Raw genomic sequence first — 18,389 nt, forward strand, 5'->3', positions numbered from 1 at the left:
TTCTGTAGTTTGAGGGAGACTTTACCTTATTGATCGCTTTTTTTGTGCTGTGGTACACTGTGTGGGTGAGAGAAAGATATAACCATTATCACTTATGTTTATAAATTAACCTAAATTTATCACATAGGCTATTATATAGGCCAAGCCAGAACTGATTAATTTTTGACTGGAAAATTATAAAGTAGTGGGGAAAGATTGGGGGTTTTGTTTCTATGCATATTTCTGCAATTCAAATCTGAATTGACACACTGCACATCAATTGTATCTTTAAAAGCTAATGTAGATTTCATGGGAAATGCCTTACTGGAAAATGACAAAAATCCTTACTGATATGTAACGAAGAACCAAGAATATTTATTAATTTATATAGAATTGCTACATTTGCTAAGCACACAAACCCAAATATTCCATACAACAAAGAAAAGCACAGCCTACTGTTGATTAATTTATAAGGCAATATAATCTAGTAATATTAAAATATGAAATTCCATATATTGTAAACTGTGTGGCATTTTCATCAAAATGTTCTAATTCAAAATAATACTTCTTGGCTTTAAAGAAAAAAATGCAGGCACTGTGTTAATTACAGAAACATTGTTATTAACTGACCAATCTTTAATGGAAACATTTTAAAGTGGTAAACTGTACTATTTGGAGTATTATATGGGGAAATAAAACAGAGTTGTTTTTAATAAATCACAAATACTTTGTGATGAGCACAATTTATCAGCATGTTCAAGTGAAGTCATTTTTCTTTAGATACATCAATTGCTGGTACATTTGATGGGCCTACTGACTCGGCCACACTTTGTCAATGTTCATTTTACCCATACATCTTGAGATATGGTGAACATGCAATCATATCATTCCATCTTTCCATCCACTCATATATTTTACTACATGATCATTTGTTCAGAGCAGCCTTTCTCAACCTTTCGACCCTGGAGGAACCCTTGAAATATTTTTAAGGCCTCGGGGAACCCCTGCACATTCAGGATCAAATATAGGTCAAAAGTTACAAAATTATTGTATTTGTTTCATGTGTAGGCCTGTATATATGCATTACCAGTGTTCTTAAACTAAAAATAGTGAAACCTACCTGTTTAATGTGAAGTTGCCTGAATTTTGAATAATTTTTTTAATAAATCGTGATCTCCCAGGGAACCCCTATGACCTATCGTGGAACCCTGGTTGAGAAACCCTGGATCAGAATGATCATGATACCTTATTGGTGCATTAATTGCTCTAATCTTTCCTCAGTGATGGAGAGCTCAGTGATGGAAAACAAGTTTGTGGCCCACTAATATAGAGACCTAAAATAATCTCCCATAAAATGCTATTAATACTTGCAGACTTAGTGTCCAGTTACTTGGAAATAGTTTCTTCCAAGATTTTTCTGAATAATTAGATGCCAGTGGAATACACCTTTCTTTTCCTCTGCGATATGTAACACATTTCTCATGGAAACCTACTTTATGTTCTAATGTCTACAATGTGCTAAGAATCCATAAGCCAGGGAACTGAATTATTTGAAAACCAGATAGCTTCCACTTGGGTAATGCCTGCTATTCTTTCCAAGAATCTTGTACTTTATTATTATCTATTCCATGGTCACAAATCATGAAATAAAAAAATTCTCACTTTTCTTCACGTACCTGTAACACTATCTCAGTTCCAGAGAATCTCATGAGTCAGAATGGATGTACTGAAACTTCTACATCTTTACACAGCTCATTGGACAAAAGTGAGCATATAACTTATATGGTTGTAAATCAAGTAATTAAATTCTTCGTATGCTGAAAAACATTATATTTTGGTTGACGAAGTTCTCACATATGTGATTTCAAGTTTATTGGAAATGTTGCTGTTCCTTCCTCTTTCTTCTATCTTGCCAAATGGATTTACCCTTTTCATTTTTATTCTTCTCAATTTACAACCCACTCAGTGCATGATCAATTTCCTTTCTTCTGCCACTCTTTCATATTTCACTGAAGAACAAACCGTATTGTTTGTTTTGAAGCCACAGAATGTTATCAAACTCTTTCCATTCCTTATAGCCCATTCCACATAAGTCACATGGAGCTCTGGTGCCCACTGCATTTATCAATGTAACAAAAAACATTTGCTGCAATTCTTCATTCTATTAAATCTTGGATATTTAAATTCAATATTTAAATATTTAGAATTCAAGAAAGCCAGTTCAAGAAACAAACCCAGTTTTCTTTCATGCCCTTTTTTATTTCAATGTCCTCCAACTGTCCAAGTATAAATATTTGCATTTAATAGGCAATTTTTGTAACAACTGTTGGATCTCTTAAAGAAAAAAAGACTGCAAACACATTATTGCAGAAATCCTAACCATTTTTATATAATTTGATAACTAACAGTAGGAGATACTACAAATGGACATTATAATATACAGCCACACAAAGACTGACAAGTAATACACAATTCAGAGGACCTCTAACAGTTCACTTTAAGGTAAACATTAACAAACAAGGAATTATATGAATGCAAGCTGAGGTGCTACCGTATTTTCAAAATGAGGGGAAATATTTGGCAAAAGTGATAACACACTATATACAAAATATACATTAAAAAGATACATTTGTAAACAAGATAGCTAGATGTGCTTTAAAGAAAAAAAGTGAAAGGGTTTTTCCCTCAATATAAGTAGCTGTAAACTATGAAATACCTCCCAGAAAGAAACATTTTGATTTGGGGGTGCATCTGCGTTCAGTTTTATTCCCAAAGCACAGATTCAGACTATAAATGGTAGAATATTTGAAGAGTATTTTTCCCTCTCTGCTTGTTTTAAATAATTCATGAGTGGGAAATGAACATACTACCACTTCATGGACATTTAGAGATTGCTGCTGATTTTATTTTCTGAGGCTTATAAATATGAACAAATCCCACCTGGCTTATCTCTTCCCCGGGGAAATGCATTTAGCACACTTGTAAAGATCTTATAAACAGTTAATAATTAGGTTATGCTTGGTTGACTGTAGTTAGGAAACAGGAAAATGCCCTGGAGGAGGCTCAACATTAAATGAACTTCTGTAAGGTTATATAAAAAGTAAGAAAATTTAATGAATTCTCTTCTCAGTTTAGCATTCTTGTCTATCATAATCTTTGATGCTTCTAAGTTTCTAACCAAATCAAATGCTTTTTCTTCAAATTCATCAATTTACACTTATTTCATGAATCATGCAATTAAAGTAAGGCTTAGGAAAACTAAAAAAAAAAATGCTCACATTCTAGCCCCAAATAGCTCCAACATGTTCTCCCCTTTAATCTAAAAATGTTTTATTTAAAAAAATTAAGTTTACTTCTTTTCTATACAAATAAATATTATACTATGAAATGTTTACAGCTACTTAATATACTTCAACCAGAATGTGAATCCTAGCATCACTTGCAAAGAACAGCAAGCTTAATCTACAACGTAAGGCCCCAGCTAAGTATATAAATGTTATCAGGTACTGAATATATTATCTAGATACAATGATGGAAAATGCATCCCTTTACCACTTTTGTCATAAAATAGCAAAGAAAACTGAATCACTAAATGCTCAAATTTACCTATCATGATAGCAAAGATGAAATGCGGTCTTATGGAATATGCTTCTACGTAAGTATCATGCCATTAAGGCCAAACCAACCATAGTTAACATGATTGAATAAAGACAAGTATGCTTAGCATGCCATAAAGAAAAGGGAACACATGGAGATTTCCTTTTACCCAAAAACTGTCCTCTAAAAAGCAAGTTTAATGTGAGAAGATAACGCAAGTTCCTTCTGTTTCCTAATGCCAACAGAGAATAAAGACAATCACTGTGCATTAAAGACCTGCAGTTTGTTCATTCTTTTAAATCAGTATTTCTCAAACTTGGCAACTTAAAGATGTGTGGACTTCAACTCCCAGAATTCCCCAGCCAGCATGGCTGGTTGAGGAACTCTGGGAGTTGAAGTCCACACATCTTTAAGTTGCCAAGTTTAAGAAACACGGGTTTAAATTACTAAGTCTAGCTCACCTACAAAAGTATGCATCTGTAGGTCTTAAAATATGCAGCTAAACTCATTAGAAAGCACTAGATTTAGGTGTTCTTAGGTTTTATGGTTGGCATACAATTCTGAACAAGAAAAAAATGAGCTACTTCCATCCTCTCATCAGACCAATATATTTGTGGGTTCAGTTTAGGCCTAAGCTTTAGCAATTCTGTTTCTTCTTCAGTTATGGCAAATCGGTGGCAAAGCCATGACCCTTAAAAAGGTAAGAGTAAATAATATAATCAGCAGCCAGGTGGATCTTGCCAATCCAAAGAGACACACTAAGTATTTACAGTGAACTTGCTGTGGCCAGCTGTACCCCCAGCCCCATCTTATAAGTCTCTCGACTTGTAAAACTATTTTTATACAAATACCATATGCAAACAGTTTAACCGGTAACATTTGGGAAGACATTTATGAAAGGGGATCCAATCTCGAGTCCTTTCTTTACAGACCCTGCTTCAGTGGCACACCTTTTTCCAAAAGAAAATACTACCCAGTGCTGATTTTTGAAAAAAAGGAAAGACAAGGAACTAGATTTTCATCTGAGACATCCTACTTGCAAGTAGCTACGAGGAGCTCTTTTTGTGAGGGCTGTGTCTTGAGGGGTCTTTTCCTCGTTTCTGCCGGGAAGAATCTTTGTCCAATGAAAGTGCATTGAGAGAGTCATTTGTAGTCCCTGACTTTGGCAAATCTTTGCCTACATTCTGTTTTCTTACAGCAGAAGTTTGAGGCAGACCGGGGTCTCTTCCCTTTATGTCCATAGTGCTGGCAGAGACAGACCTCTCCTGACCTCTGGGCTTTCCCCCCAAATCTGAAGTAAGAATTTGCTCTTCTTTGGCGGGTGGAATACAGCGGAAGCCCAACAGCGAAACAGTTTCTGCTCTGCTGTCTGCTGACGAGGAAAAGCTGCTTTGTTTTTTGACCTCCTTGCAGCTCACTTCAAGCGGCACTGCCAGTAGCACTTTAGCCTTTGAGGGAGGCAAAACAGGGGCTTTCTGTCTAGGTTCTGGGCAGCTGAATGGGCCATCCAGCTGCTTTGTAGTGTTTCCAGCTGTGCGACACGGATTCTGCAAAGTAGCCGAGGAGGAATGTTTTGCTGGGTGCGATTTACTCCCTTCTGCCAGTTGTTTTGGATTTGCGTGTCCTTTTCCTTTACAGTCCTGAAAGTTCTTGTTACCCGTGGCTGCCTTTTCCACAGCTTTTCCTCTGGCATCACAAGCAGAAATGGAGGGGCTGGAATCCAATTTCCTGCTGTCATTTTGAAAATAAAGTGCATCAGTGCATTTCCTTCCTTCAGGTTGTTTTTCTGGAGAGACGATGGGCTTACCGGAGCCCTTATTGCCCTCTCTGTTCAGCAAGGGAGACTCTTTTGCAGTGGATACCTTTGGCTTGTTCCGTAGATGGAATGGCTTTTGATCAATGGGATCACCTAAGCTTTCTGTCTCTTCCTTCTGACAAAGCTTGGTATTCTCTGAAGGTGCTGCTGTTCCCTGGCTTTTAATGAAGGATTTGAGCTGATTTTCAGCCATGGTTCTACTGAGTTGGACTGGCGGTTCTGACCCACATTCTGTAACCAGATTCTGTTCTATCAGTACATGTCCATTATTTAGCTTTTTCTGAGAGCCTGCGGAATACGAAAAAGAATCCAAAGTGGTCTTACAGATGTTTTTCCCCTCCTTTCGAGAACCAGCCATTCCCAGTACACCGTTTTCTTTTTCTTTTACGTGTGTAGCTAATGACTTATGTGCAAATTTTTCAGAATGTTTTAATTTAGAGGAACAAGCGTCAAGAACCTGCTTTGGTTTAACAGTGCTATTTTCCATAGCAGGCCAAAGAGTTTCTTGATTGCTGTAGCACACAGGATCATCTGCTGCAGATGGTCTGTTGAATGGTTCTTTTACTGCAGGAACATCAGAATTGCTACTTTGCTGCCTAGAAGCAAAATTAGGCTCCTTATCAGCAGTCAGAGGCTGTGTGTTTTTGGACTGCCTCTGCTCTTTTGATCCCAGTTCTCGAGGCTTATCCTTTTGCACAGTTGCAGCGACCATTGTTTTTTCGATTTTAACTGAACTGAAACACTTTGGGGAAAGCAAAGCAGTAGGTTTCAATTTATGCATGCCAAACTCATTTCCTGCAAATTCTCCAGTGATGTTATCATCCTCTTTTGCAGACTGTTTAAGCATATCTTTGACATCTTTGGACTTCATTTTGGAATTTGATGCCTGTACTTTTGCTGTTCCACATGCTTGTAAATGAGCAGTTGAATCCAAGGTATACCTTTGACTGTGTTTAGAGTCTTGATTTGAAGCTGTATCTGTAATGGAGCTCTTCACTGAGGGATCTTCAGTTCTCTCATCATCATTCTGTTCAGTCTTCATGTGGTTCTCCAGCACTACTTTAATGGGTTTCTTCTCTTTTCGTTTGCCTTTTTCAGGATTTCCCTGTCCTTGAGGAGATCTGCAGGTTATCAAGGCAGAATTCTGATTTTGAAAGCCATTAGATTTCATGTTGTTTGTACAAACCTGGATGGCCTCTTCCTTTTGACAGGTCTCCCTTACAGAGGAGTTATCATTAGCACTGAGACTAGATAGTGATTTTCTTGACTGCTGTTCAATCATCACAGATGCTGCAGTTGAATGCTGAATAGTTTTATTAGGCTTTGAGCTTTGCAAGTCCAGAAGATCAGATTTGTACGGTCTGGATTGTTGGATAGCTGGTAGCACCTTCTGAGGTGATGGCTCAACCTTCAGGCTGTTGTCACGTTGGGGGAGTTCGTCATTTTTAATATTCTGGCCACCTTGGAATGCACATGAAGACACTTCTGACTTTGAAGCCTGTGGCCCTGAAAGTAGAGCAATATCTAAGGTACCTTCTATTGGTTTCAGGCAAGAAACAGATCTTCCTTCTAGCTTGTAATCTGAAGAACTCTTCCAGGCCAAAGATTCTGTGGAAATCAGGGTTGATTTCTCCATGCCAGGTTCTGCTCGGCTATTCAAGGCTTTGAGGGGAACAAAAGGAACAGAGCTAATCTGAGCAGCATGAGCACTGCTAAGAAATGATTGACTTTCAGCAGGTGAATTGGAATTTGGCATTATACTTATAGGTTTAGTTGTGTTGAGCTGTTGGCACTCATGCATACTTGCTGTCAACTTGGGCTTTAGCACTGGACTGGAATTGTCATCATTTTCTTCAGAAGACATTTTCTTCCGAAAATAATCTATATTTGCAAGTTTACTATCTGATCTTTCAAATTTGACAAATTCTTTTGTTGATGCATTTTTATCTACATTTCCTCCTTTTCCATTAGCCAACTTCTCAGATGAGTGAGGCAGAACATCTAGCAATGTGCATGGAGGGGAAAGTCTTTTTAAATCATAAGACAAATGACTGAGTTCATTAAGTGCAGGGTTATAACATGATGTACATGCCTCTGAAGCACCGTACTCATTGGACTTCAGGTTTGCATTCTTTTGAAGGGTATCTTTCAGTATGCCACCTACTGACTGTGTTTCCCAAGCTGTAATTTTAACTTCAGAGTTATTTGATCTTTCCAAAGCTTTTTGAAACACTTTTTTGCTATCCTTGTCTTCCAGGCATGAGATGATAGAGTCTTCTGATTCACTGCAAAGTTCATGTACAGTGCTTGTTTTCTGCAAATATTCTTGTTTCTCTGCCAGATCTTGCTTTTTCACAACTATCTTGAACTTTAATTTTTCTCTATCCAGTTCATCAACAGGTTCTTGCCTGCCCAGTTTCCTGGAAAGGGGGCGTTTTAAACACCCTTGTTCTGCAGGCCTCACTCGTGTGACTGAAGGAGATTCCAATACATTCTCCTCCAGACTCTGAAGGGTTGTATCCCGCTGGGATACTTCTCTATTAACCTCTTCTTGAGTTACTTCCAGGCTCTGTTTGCGCGAGCATAAATGTTTCTTATCAGTGCCATAAGAAGGAGCGAGCTTTTCTTCTGACTGAACCCTTTTGAGCAATGGGGATCTTGGTGGCTCTGCACTCTTAGGTCTGACAATATGTCTAACAATAGTGGGAGGAGAATGCATTTTAGCAGGGAAAGCCTGAGCTATTTTTGCATTTCCTATTGAATGCCCCAATAAGGGTGATGGAGATCGCTGAGGAGATGTTGGCTGAGGTGTTGGAGAAGGAGTCCTTGCCAATGGTGAGAGGGGAATACTGCCAGCAGATTTGCGCCTTCCTGATCTGTATCTTGATCCTCCAAGCTTGGGACCCAAACCATGGAGTGTGCTGGGTCTAATATGTCCCGAGCCAGCTGGAGAATTGGGTGCACTTGAACTTGGAGAACTACTTTGGGATGAATTTGTTCCTAGAAAAAACAAAAACAAAAAACATTACCAAGCTCTTCATTTCAGTATTTTGAAAATATTATAGAACACATTGTTTTCATATAATTTACAGAGTATGAAATTTTTTTTTTGTCAAGTCTAATACAGACTGAGTATCATTAGTTTTCAAAGATCATATTTCTCTACCTTTAGAACCTTCACTGTTGGCTCCACTCCCCACTAAAGTTTTAAACAAACAAACTTGACTAATTTTCTGAATTTTCCACCAGGAATTCTGGCATAATGATGAGCATCTCTAACTGATGTAAGGTTAACATGAATGTCTATGTATATGGTTAAATAGAAGTATCTGTTTCAAAAGCTTTAATAGCATGATTGGCTTGGGTTTTGAATTAATGCAACATGGGATTTTGAGCTATGTTCATCTCAAAGATCTTTTTAACTAATTCTCCATACAATGAAGCAAAACAAAGTAGCTAATACAATGAAAATTGCATTGCTTTTTGCTCATGGACGAAAGTCAAGATTTAAATCTTAACTTTTTTGTATACTATCCCACATTTGTTTTTTTCTTCTCTTTCAAGCTAAGCTCTGAATTTAAAAGTGTTCCCTCTACTGAAGAAACTTACGATACTACAGTATATGAGTACAACCACAAATAATCACAAGTAGCAATTTAGTAACATTTACTTATTCAATTTTTATGGCAACCTACTGTCAGAGAAACGTGAAGAACCGTGCTGAGCCAGAGTTGCAACTCTAGTTTCTTTTTTGTTCTATTATATACAGAATCTTGCCAGACTAAAGGTATCCTAGCTGGTCTAAAGGGAAAAGTACTCCTGGGACTCTAGGGCAGGGCCTGCCTAACTCTGTCGGCCTGCCAGTGCTCTCAATGCTGTGAGAACGCTTATCTCCCTGGAATGCGCTCTTTCCTCCTTCAGCTCCGAGATCCATCACATCAACCCCCCTCCTCAGGGATACATTCCATCACACCTACCATCCATGCAGCTCTGAGTGGCTAACAAGCAGCAAGACTATCACTGAAAGAACAACTAAAAGCACATCACACCCAGGGCCACTCACATAGCCATACAAGAGACCTCATGAAAATGGTCCCACCCTCATCTTAACCCTAACCCTGACCCTGACCCTGACCCTGACCCAGTGCCTAAGGAACATTTTTTTCCCCCAATGATAACCTTTAATCACCAATTCCTTACCTGAGGGGAAATCAGGGGTGGAACGAAGGCTTGGTGTTGGTGACCGGGGAGACAAGCTATGAGTTGGAGAACCAGGTAAGCTCTCTCCTGATGATAGTGATCGGTTCAGGCAGGAGAAACTCCGACTTGTATGAAGAAGAGGTGATGGTTGCTTAGCTAATTTTTTGAACAGAGATCTCCTCCTAATGTGAAGGCAAGAATTTTTCAGTAGAAAATGTAATCCTAACAACTAAAGCAATATTCCAACAGTTATAACACTTCCCTCAATAGTTAAAAACTTACCAATGTTTTACTTGACATTGCAGCCAGATGTTTAGACTCATAAGTGTGTAAATCAGAAGTATTCATACAAATCTATAAACTCTATGAGAGTCAATTCTGATGTTCTGATTTTGGAAGTCTAGGATAATGCTCTGATTTTTATCTTTTGATTTTAATATGGAATCTGGAAAGTTGCAGTAGAATTGGGAAATAAATCTGATGCAAATTGACAGAAAATTAACAAGTACTAGGAATCCGGGCGCACAGGTCTGTAACCAGGTGGAATCAGAAGTAGACCAAAAAGAATAATCAGAAAAGCTAAGACAAATAAGGGAATGGTGGTAGGGCATCACAAGAAGAGATAAGGAGGCAGTGTGGAGCCTGCAAGGAAATCAGAATTGAGGACCTCAGGAAGAGATGTGGAGGTTGTCCCAAGTAGCTGAGAGGAAAGTATTTGGGAAAGGGTGATCTGATTGCTTAGACTTCTCCTCCCTTATTGTGTTGGTAGACTATCATCCAGCAGCCATGTTTAGGGTTACAAACTACCTTTTAGGGAGGAGTCAGTACCATGATCTGGTTGCTGTGACCAATTTGCATTGCATTTTGCTGATTAAAGTCATTCATATTCACCAAAGTCTTGACTCTTTCTGGTGACTACGGCACTGTCTTGTGGTATTATCTGGGACTGCTTCTGATTAACTTCAAGGAAATGGATAGGGTACTGTCTAGATTGTCCTCTTGTAGCTAGTCACTTGTAGCTTTGATCACTGCCTGTTCTGGATATTGTGCAGAGGTGTCAGAAATGTGACCACCTAGATCCCAGAGACTGTCAGTGAAAGGGGAATTGTCTGCAGTTTTGAAGGAGGCTTGTGATGCACACCCTTCTGAAGATCCCATCCCTGGGTCCAGTAATCTTAGATAACTATTAGCTAGAATCCAACCTTTTGGGGGAAGGTTGTTGAGATGGTAATACTGGACCAGCTATGCAGTACCCTAGAAGAAGTGGATTATCTGGACTCTTTTCAGTCACAATTCAGGCTTGGCTATTGGATGAGACAACACTGGTTGCTCTCCAGGATGATCTGTACTATGACCTCTCCTGATTCTTTTAGACCATCAAATGTTGCCTAATGGCCTGCAGGGGTTGGAGATTGGATGTACTGTTTTACAGTGGTTCTGCTCCTTCCTCAAAGGGTGGGTTCAGTCTATACTGGTGAGAGATGAGTGGATAGTCTGGTGGTCCTTGACTTAGAAGGTGCCATGGGATTCAGTCCTCTCGCCTGCTTTTGAACATCTATATGAAATCATGGGGAGAAGTCATCCAACATTTTGGCGTACATTATCAGTATGCTGATGATATCCAATTATCTATTCCATAGATTATACACTGTCAACATCTTATCCCAGTGCATTGAGGTATTAAAATTGTCTCCTGACTAGCCCCTTCCCTGATGGCTTTCAGAAGGATATTAAAAACTGAGGTCTTTCATGGATCATGCCAGCAAAGTTTGTGACTTGTGCATTCATTGTATTTATTTCCATTTTTTTTTACTGTTGTTGATATAGTTCGTTTTATGATTTTATGACATCTTCTGTTAGATGTACTGTAGATGTTTTAATTAACCTTTTCGTATCATGTAAGCTGCCAAGTCTTCAGATTATGGTGAGATATAAATACAATAAAGAAATACTCCTGAGAGAGAGAGAGAGAGAGAGAGAGAGACTGCTATTTGTGAGCAAACCTTCCAGGACATCAGAATTCATCCTCATTGAATCCAGTAGGAACTGCTGGAGACTGCTATCACTGAACAAGCCCTCTAAAGGCAGAGGACATTGTTACTATTGAGTTCAATAGCTTAATACTGCTTAGGTTACCAAGTAACCTGTGCACCATTGTAATACTGTCTCTATAACTGTATGGTTATTGATTCTGAATGCAAGTAGGGAAATATATTCTTGTCTTTTCAGATGATTCTAATTTTCTTATTGGATCTGAAGAGAGAGGGGAGAAATCATCCTTAAAGCTCTCCCTGTTCGTTAGAGAATTAGCAGCATGCTAGTTAAATGTGAATTGGTTAGAACAGTATTTCTCAACCTTGGCAACTTGAAGATGTGTGGAATTCCCATTCTGGCTGGGGAATTTTGGGAGTTTAAGTCCAAACATCTTAAAGTTGCCAACGTTGAGAAAAATTGGGTTAGAAGTTTCTGGGAGAACCTATGGACAATCAGGGACTCAACCTCAGGACCAGCTAATAGGTAAAAAAAACAGGGCTACAATATGGCTACAATAAAAAAACTTAAAAAAACTATTTTATTTTTTAAAAAAATAAAAAAGGGCTACAATATGGAGAATAACCTTCACTGTGTATGCTAAACACTTTTTTAAGAAATCGAAACTAACCAAAATCTTAATTTCTGAAAAACTCTTGAAAGAAAGATCTGCTATAAAACAAAAAAGGAAAAAAGCAGTACCTCTCATATTATCTACATCTAAATATACAAAGTAAGGCTCGCCACCCCAGCAACTATCTAGCAGATTGATAAAATACACAATCTTACATTATTCTAATGAGATGCCTACATATTATGTAACCTTTGGGGATTTTAGGAGATCTTGTAAAACTAGAGTAATGGATCAATAGCCTTGGCTTGAGACAATATTTAATGCTAACAAGATTAAAAGAAACTGGAAATCTCGAAAGGAGTGAAAATACTATTTATAAAGATACATGTAAAATAAAGAAATATATATCCCACAAATGTTACAAATTTATTCTTCATTAAGGAATCACAACTCACCTTTCCAAACTCTCCTTCTTTTTGGTTTTCTTACTCCGTCTAACCATTCGGCCTCTATAGCTATTTTTTCTAGCCGGTCCTGTTTTTATTGAGGTATTTTCAAATGGGGTGGTAGTAATCGACACTTTATTGCCACTCTGTCAAATAAGGATACAGGATCAGACAATAGGATATCACTATACTGATTGTTTTAGGCCTAATATGTGAACACGAAGAAAAAGGAAAGCACTATGTGGGGGTGTTTCAAAGTGTCTTCCATGGAACCCTAGAGGTTCTAGGGCAGCGTTTCTCGACCTCAGCAACTTTAAGACGTGTTGACTTCAGCTCCCAGGATTCCCCAGCCAGCCAGCCACTAAGAGGAGAAAAAGGTTCACTAGAACTTGGCTAATTTTTTTATCACTACAGTTTTGCCTCTTGATCAGGGATTCCTGGATTTTAAAAAATTATTTATTTACAGGTTCTGCAGCCCGAAAAAGCTTGAGAAACCCTATTTTCTATATCACTCTCACTAGCAAATCTTAGTTTTTGTTAAGCTAAGCATTATATATAAGATTTTTACTATGAGCAATATTTTTCCTACTTTTAGTATTCCTTTATATTTCATATTAAAGTGACGTTAATTTAAAACGCTTAAGAAAATATCAGTGAAGCTGAAACGAGTACCATAGTAGAGCATCCAAATATCTCTACAAATAGTGCCAACTACCAAAGCAGCCTTGGACATGTGCACCAGTTCCACTTGCTATACAAGTAGTCCTCTCTTACTGACTATTTGTTCAGTGACTGTTCAAAGCTGCGACAGCACTAAACAAGTGCTACTTAGGACGAGTCCTCGAGGGTCCTGCCATTACAGTGCCCCTGTAGTCACTTGATTGTGATTCAGGACCTTGGCAACCGGCTCACACTTTCAGATACAAATTGTTATTGGGCATTAATCTGCTATTCAAAACAAAAATAAAATAAAAATCTGCCATTTTTAATAGATATGTCTATTTTTGTTGTTTATTCGTTTAGTCGCTTCCGACTCTTCGTGACTTCATGGACCAGCCCACGCCGGAGCTTCCTGTCGGTCAACACCCCCAGCTCCCCCAGGGACGAGTCCGTCACCTCTAGAATACCATCCATCCATCTTGCCCTTGGTCGGCCCCTCTTCCTTTTGCCCTCCACTCTCCCTAGCATCAGCATCTTCTCCAGGATGTCCTGTCTTCTCATGATGTGGCCAAAGGATTTCAGTTTTGCCTTTAATATCGTTCACTCAAGTGAGCAGTCTGGCTTAATTTCCTGGAGGATGGACTGGTTTGATCTTCTTGCAGTCCAAGGCACTCTCAGAATTTTCCTCCAACACCACAGTTCAAAAGCATCGATCTTCCTTCGCTCAGCCTTCCTTATGGTCCAGCTCTCGCAGCCATATGTTACTATGGGGAACACCATTGCTTTAACTATGCGGACCTTTGTTGTCAGGGTGATGTCTCTGCTCTTAACTATTTTATTGAGATTTGTCATTGCTCTTCTCCCAAGGATTAAGCGTCTTCTGATTTCCTGACTGCAGTCAGCATCTGCAGTAATCTTCACACCTAGAAATACATAGTCTTTCATGGCTTCTACATTTTCTCCCTCTATTTGCCAGTTCTCAATCAAGCTGGTTGCCATAATCTTGGTTTTTTTGAGGTTTAGCTGCAAGCCAGCTTTTGCACTTTCTTCTTTCACCTTGATCATAAGGCTCCTCAGTTCCTCTTCTCTTTCAGCCATCAAAGTGGTATCATCTGCATATCTGAGATTGTTAATGTTTCTTCCAGCGATTTTAACTCCAGCCTTGGATTCCTCAAGCCAGCATGTCACATGATGTGTTCTGCGTACAAGTTGAATAGGTAGGGTGAGAGTATACATCCCTGCCGTACTCCTTTCCCACTCTTAAACCAGTCCATTGTTCTGTGGTCTGTTCTTACCGTTGCTACTTGGTCATTATACAGATTCTTCAGGAGGCACACAAGATGACTTGGTATCCCCATACCACTAAGAACTTGCCACAATTTGTTATAGTCCACACAGTCAAAGGCTTTAGAATAGTCAATAACACAGAAATAGATGTTTTTCTGAAACTCCCTGGCTTTTTCCATTATCCAGCGGATATTGGCAATTTGGTCCCTAGTTCCTCTGCCTTCTCTAAACCCAGCTTGTACATCTGGCAATTCTCACTCCATGAATTGCTGAAGTCTACCTTGCAGGATCTTGAGCATTACCTTACTGCCATGTGAAATGAGTGCCACTGTTCGATAGTTTGAACATTCTTTAGTGTTTCCTTTTTTTGGTATGGGGATATAAGTTGATTTTTTCCAGTCTGATGGCCATTCTTGTGTTTTCCAAATTTGCTGGCATATAGCCTACATTACCTTGACAGCATCATCTTGCAAGATTTTGAACAGTTCAGCTGGGATGCCGTTGTCTCCTGCTGCCTTGTTATTAGCAATGCTTCTAAGGCCCATTCAACCTCACTCTTCAGGATGTCTGGCTCTAGCTCACTGACCACACCATCAAAGCTATCCTCGATATTGTTATCCTTCCTATACAGGTCTTCCGTATATTCTTGCCACCTTTTCTTGATCTCTTCTTCTTCTGTTAGGTCCTTGTCTAAGCCTATCTAAATATCTTTTGCTATCTGGTTATAGATTGCAGAATTCCACTAGTTTTTTTTTCAAAACACATATTCTATAGAACTGTAAGACTGAGCTGCTTGCTGCAAACTGTATTTTCGGCCTCAGGACATTGACCAGAGTCTTGCGGTGTGCAAACATTGAGCCAATTTGGGGTAAATATAGGAATAGCACTGCCCCAGACAGACCCGGTGCGTAATCTGGGGATTCTTCTGGACTGATGACTCCTGCTCGCAGAGCAGGTGGCAGTCGTGGCTAGGAGGGCCTTTGTTCATCTTCAGGTTGTGCGCCAGTTATGCCCGTTCCTGGACTGAGAGGCCCTCCGAAGTCATTTATGTCCTCGTCATCTCCCATATTGATTACTGCAATGCACTCTACATGGGGCTACCCTTGAAAAGTATCCAGAAGCTTCGGCTGGTCCAGAATGCAGCCATGCAGGTTATTTTGGTGCCCCTAGAAGGGCACATATAACACCTTTACTGCGTGAGCTGCACTGGGTGCCAGTTTGCTTCCAGGTCCAATTCAAGGTGTTGGTTATGACCTTTAAAGCCGTACATGGCATGGGGCCAGGCTACCTGAGGGACCGTCTCTTCCCCACAACATTGACCCGCCCCACCCGGTCAGGCAGAGACGGCATGTTACGGACCCCGTCGATAAGAGAATTCCATCTGGCAGGGTCCAGGAAGTGGGCCTTCTCTGCAGTTGCCCCCGCCCTTTGGAACATCTTGCCCCCAGAGGTGAGGCAGGTGCCTTCACTTCCAACCTTCAGGAGGGCTCTGAAAACCTAGTTCTGCCATCTCGCGTGGGGCAGGAAGGTGGGCAACCATTCATGGGGTTGGCTCGTGCCTTAGACCCCCTCCCACCTGATCAGAATTTTTAAACTCTTGGATTTTATACTTATTTTTATTATATTTTATATTTGTAAATTGCTTTTATAAGATCTTGGCTATTTATTATTTGTAGTCTTAATTTTGTTGTAAACCACCCAGAGTCCCTCTTTTGGGGGAGATGGGCGGTAGCATAATTTGAAAAATAAATAAATAAAATAAACTTAGATAATACTAATCTGGGCATTCCCCAAAAGTATGGATCAGAACCACAAGAATTGTGCAGCCCAAATGGCATTACTGAAAATTCTGGAAATTTATGTTCACACAAACAGGGGCATCCAGGTTGAGGAAGACTGAAGTAAGCCGTGTGATCTGTCATTGGATGGTTAATGTCAGAACATATACAGGGCTTATGCAGGGTAACAGATTAATACCATACATTCTATATATGTATAAATATGACTGTAGTGCATTAGCAAAATTGTCCAGTTGTATATATGCACTCACAATTCATTTGAATTCAAAAAGTGTATTTTTGGTAATACAGAATATACAGTAATAACAAGATAAGAAATTTTCATCTATTTGAGAAAAACAATTAAAAGTTGTATTTCATCCTCATGAGAAAAAACATGCTCTTAATGATATACTCAGATACATATGAAGGTCCATTTTATTCCACCACTGGCTGGATTGAGGCTGGCAAAATTATTCACGGTGACAGAATTGTAGAGGACAGTTTTTCATACAAAGCTAATCATTTTTTAAATAAAAAAGGCTTTATTTTGCTATATAATATGACTAAGTCTCTCTAAAGGACAAAAGCAACATTATGCCCAGTGTATGCTTGAAAGTAACATGAAAGGGACCTGAGTGCACTTGAAAAGACCAACTGTTGGATGCCTCCTTTAATGTAGTATTGCTACTTGTCAGGTGTTACCAGAAAAACTGAAGGAGGATGAAATATAATTACACAGTTCAGAAGATAGATAATTGCAAGGAGTGCTTTATTTTATATCATTATACTTGTGCCATTTTATTCCTCATTAACTTGGGAGTGCTTCTCCACCCATCCTGCCAGGGTGGCTCCCAATCCTAGCTCTGAGAGGAACATTCAAGGTCTCTGTTTTTACTATGTGTAAATGGTTTTATTAACAATTTTCCACTTGATTAACCAAATGTATACGGTTCAGAATCACCACAGGGTGTCCTAGACAAATAAAGGAAGACTTTTAATTATTTATAGACCTCCTAAAAAACAAAAACAAACCCAATTTAAACAAAAATGTAGTGCAGCTTTCTGGTATATTTTTATTTTATTTAAAACAAAGATCAAATAATTCCACATATTTTATAATAAAGGATACAACCAAACTGAACTGAATTGAATTAGGTGAAGGGGCCAGTTAGGTCCCTTCAATCAAAGCAGGGCTTCTCTGAAGCAAATCATAGTCCCTATAGCCCTTCCAAAGCTTACCAAATCAAAATTTGGAGGGACACAGAAGCACAGTAGCCAGGTTCACATGACTTGCTTAACTAATTGGATCATGGAGGTATAGTGTGTTATATGAACAGGAACATTGGGTCATATGAGACCTAGTATTGTTTGAGATACTGTCCCAAATCAGCCATGTCATTTGAATGGCTGACTGGAAGCTATACACTCTTCCCTCTCTTTGGTTAAATTTTATTTGGGCATTTCATCTATGTGGCCATCTCAGTTTTCATCCTCTCCAAAGGCAGAATGCAGGTCAAGCTTGTGGGGTAGACCAGACAGAAAGCATGGCTAGATGAGCTAATTCTTCTTTATTGTGTGATTACATTAACAGAATCTTGCAAGTCTGAAAGTACATTTCTCCCCTCGATCCTCTTCACAGCCCAAGAAACTAGGGAGGGTCCCTTCTGAGCCACTTAACCCGTTCACATTCCTGCTGCAGGCTAAGTTGCCTTTTATCTGACAGATCCCTTGGCTGTGTCTCTTCTCCCTGTCTCCCAAGGTCATTCCCACATACCATTACATGGGGGAGGAGTGAAAAGGGACAGAAATGCCTTCCTGGATATAACCCCTGACCCTGTTTCTTGTAGTGCTGAGCCCCCTTGCCCCACCAATTATTTTTTCACTCCAGTGACAAACATTTGAATAAATATGTCAGGAGTGACAGCCTCTCAACGTTATGGTGGCAACTGGGAGGACTATAAACATGGTTGCTAAATGACTGCTTGAGACATTAGTTGGTGCATGGAGCTGAAGCAAAT

At 39.3% G+C, this 18,389-nt stretch overlaps 1 protein-coding gene across 1 annotated transcript in view; it reads right to left on the reverse strand.

The window, feature by feature from the left end:
* Positions 1-3,968: 3,968 nt before the first annotated feature.
* The window catches only part of MAST4 (microtubule associated serine/threonine kinase family member 4), a 107,869-nt gene continuing 93,448 nt past the window's right edge, over positions 3,969-18,389 (reverse strand). Inside the window, exons 24-26 of the mRNA XM_063295584.1 lie at positions 12,653-12,789; positions 9,593-9,774; positions 3,969-8,392 (exon numbers count right to left, since the gene is read on the reverse strand). Of these exons, the coding sequence (XP_063151654.1) occupies positions 4,623-8,392; positions 9,593-9,774; positions 12,653-12,789 (4,089 nt within the window). The 3' untranslated portion in view covers positions 3,969-4,622. The remainder of the gene's footprint in view (positions 8,393-9,592; positions 9,775-12,652; positions 12,790-18,389) is intronic.

This window comes from Candoia aspera, chromosome 2, assembly GCF_035149785.1.
Source record: "Candoia aspera isolate rCanAsp1 chromosome 2, rCanAsp1.hap2, whole genome shotgun sequence".
NCBI classification, from domain to species: domain Eukaryota; kingdom Metazoa; phylum Chordata; class Lepidosauria; order Squamata; family Boidae; genus Candoia; species Candoia aspera.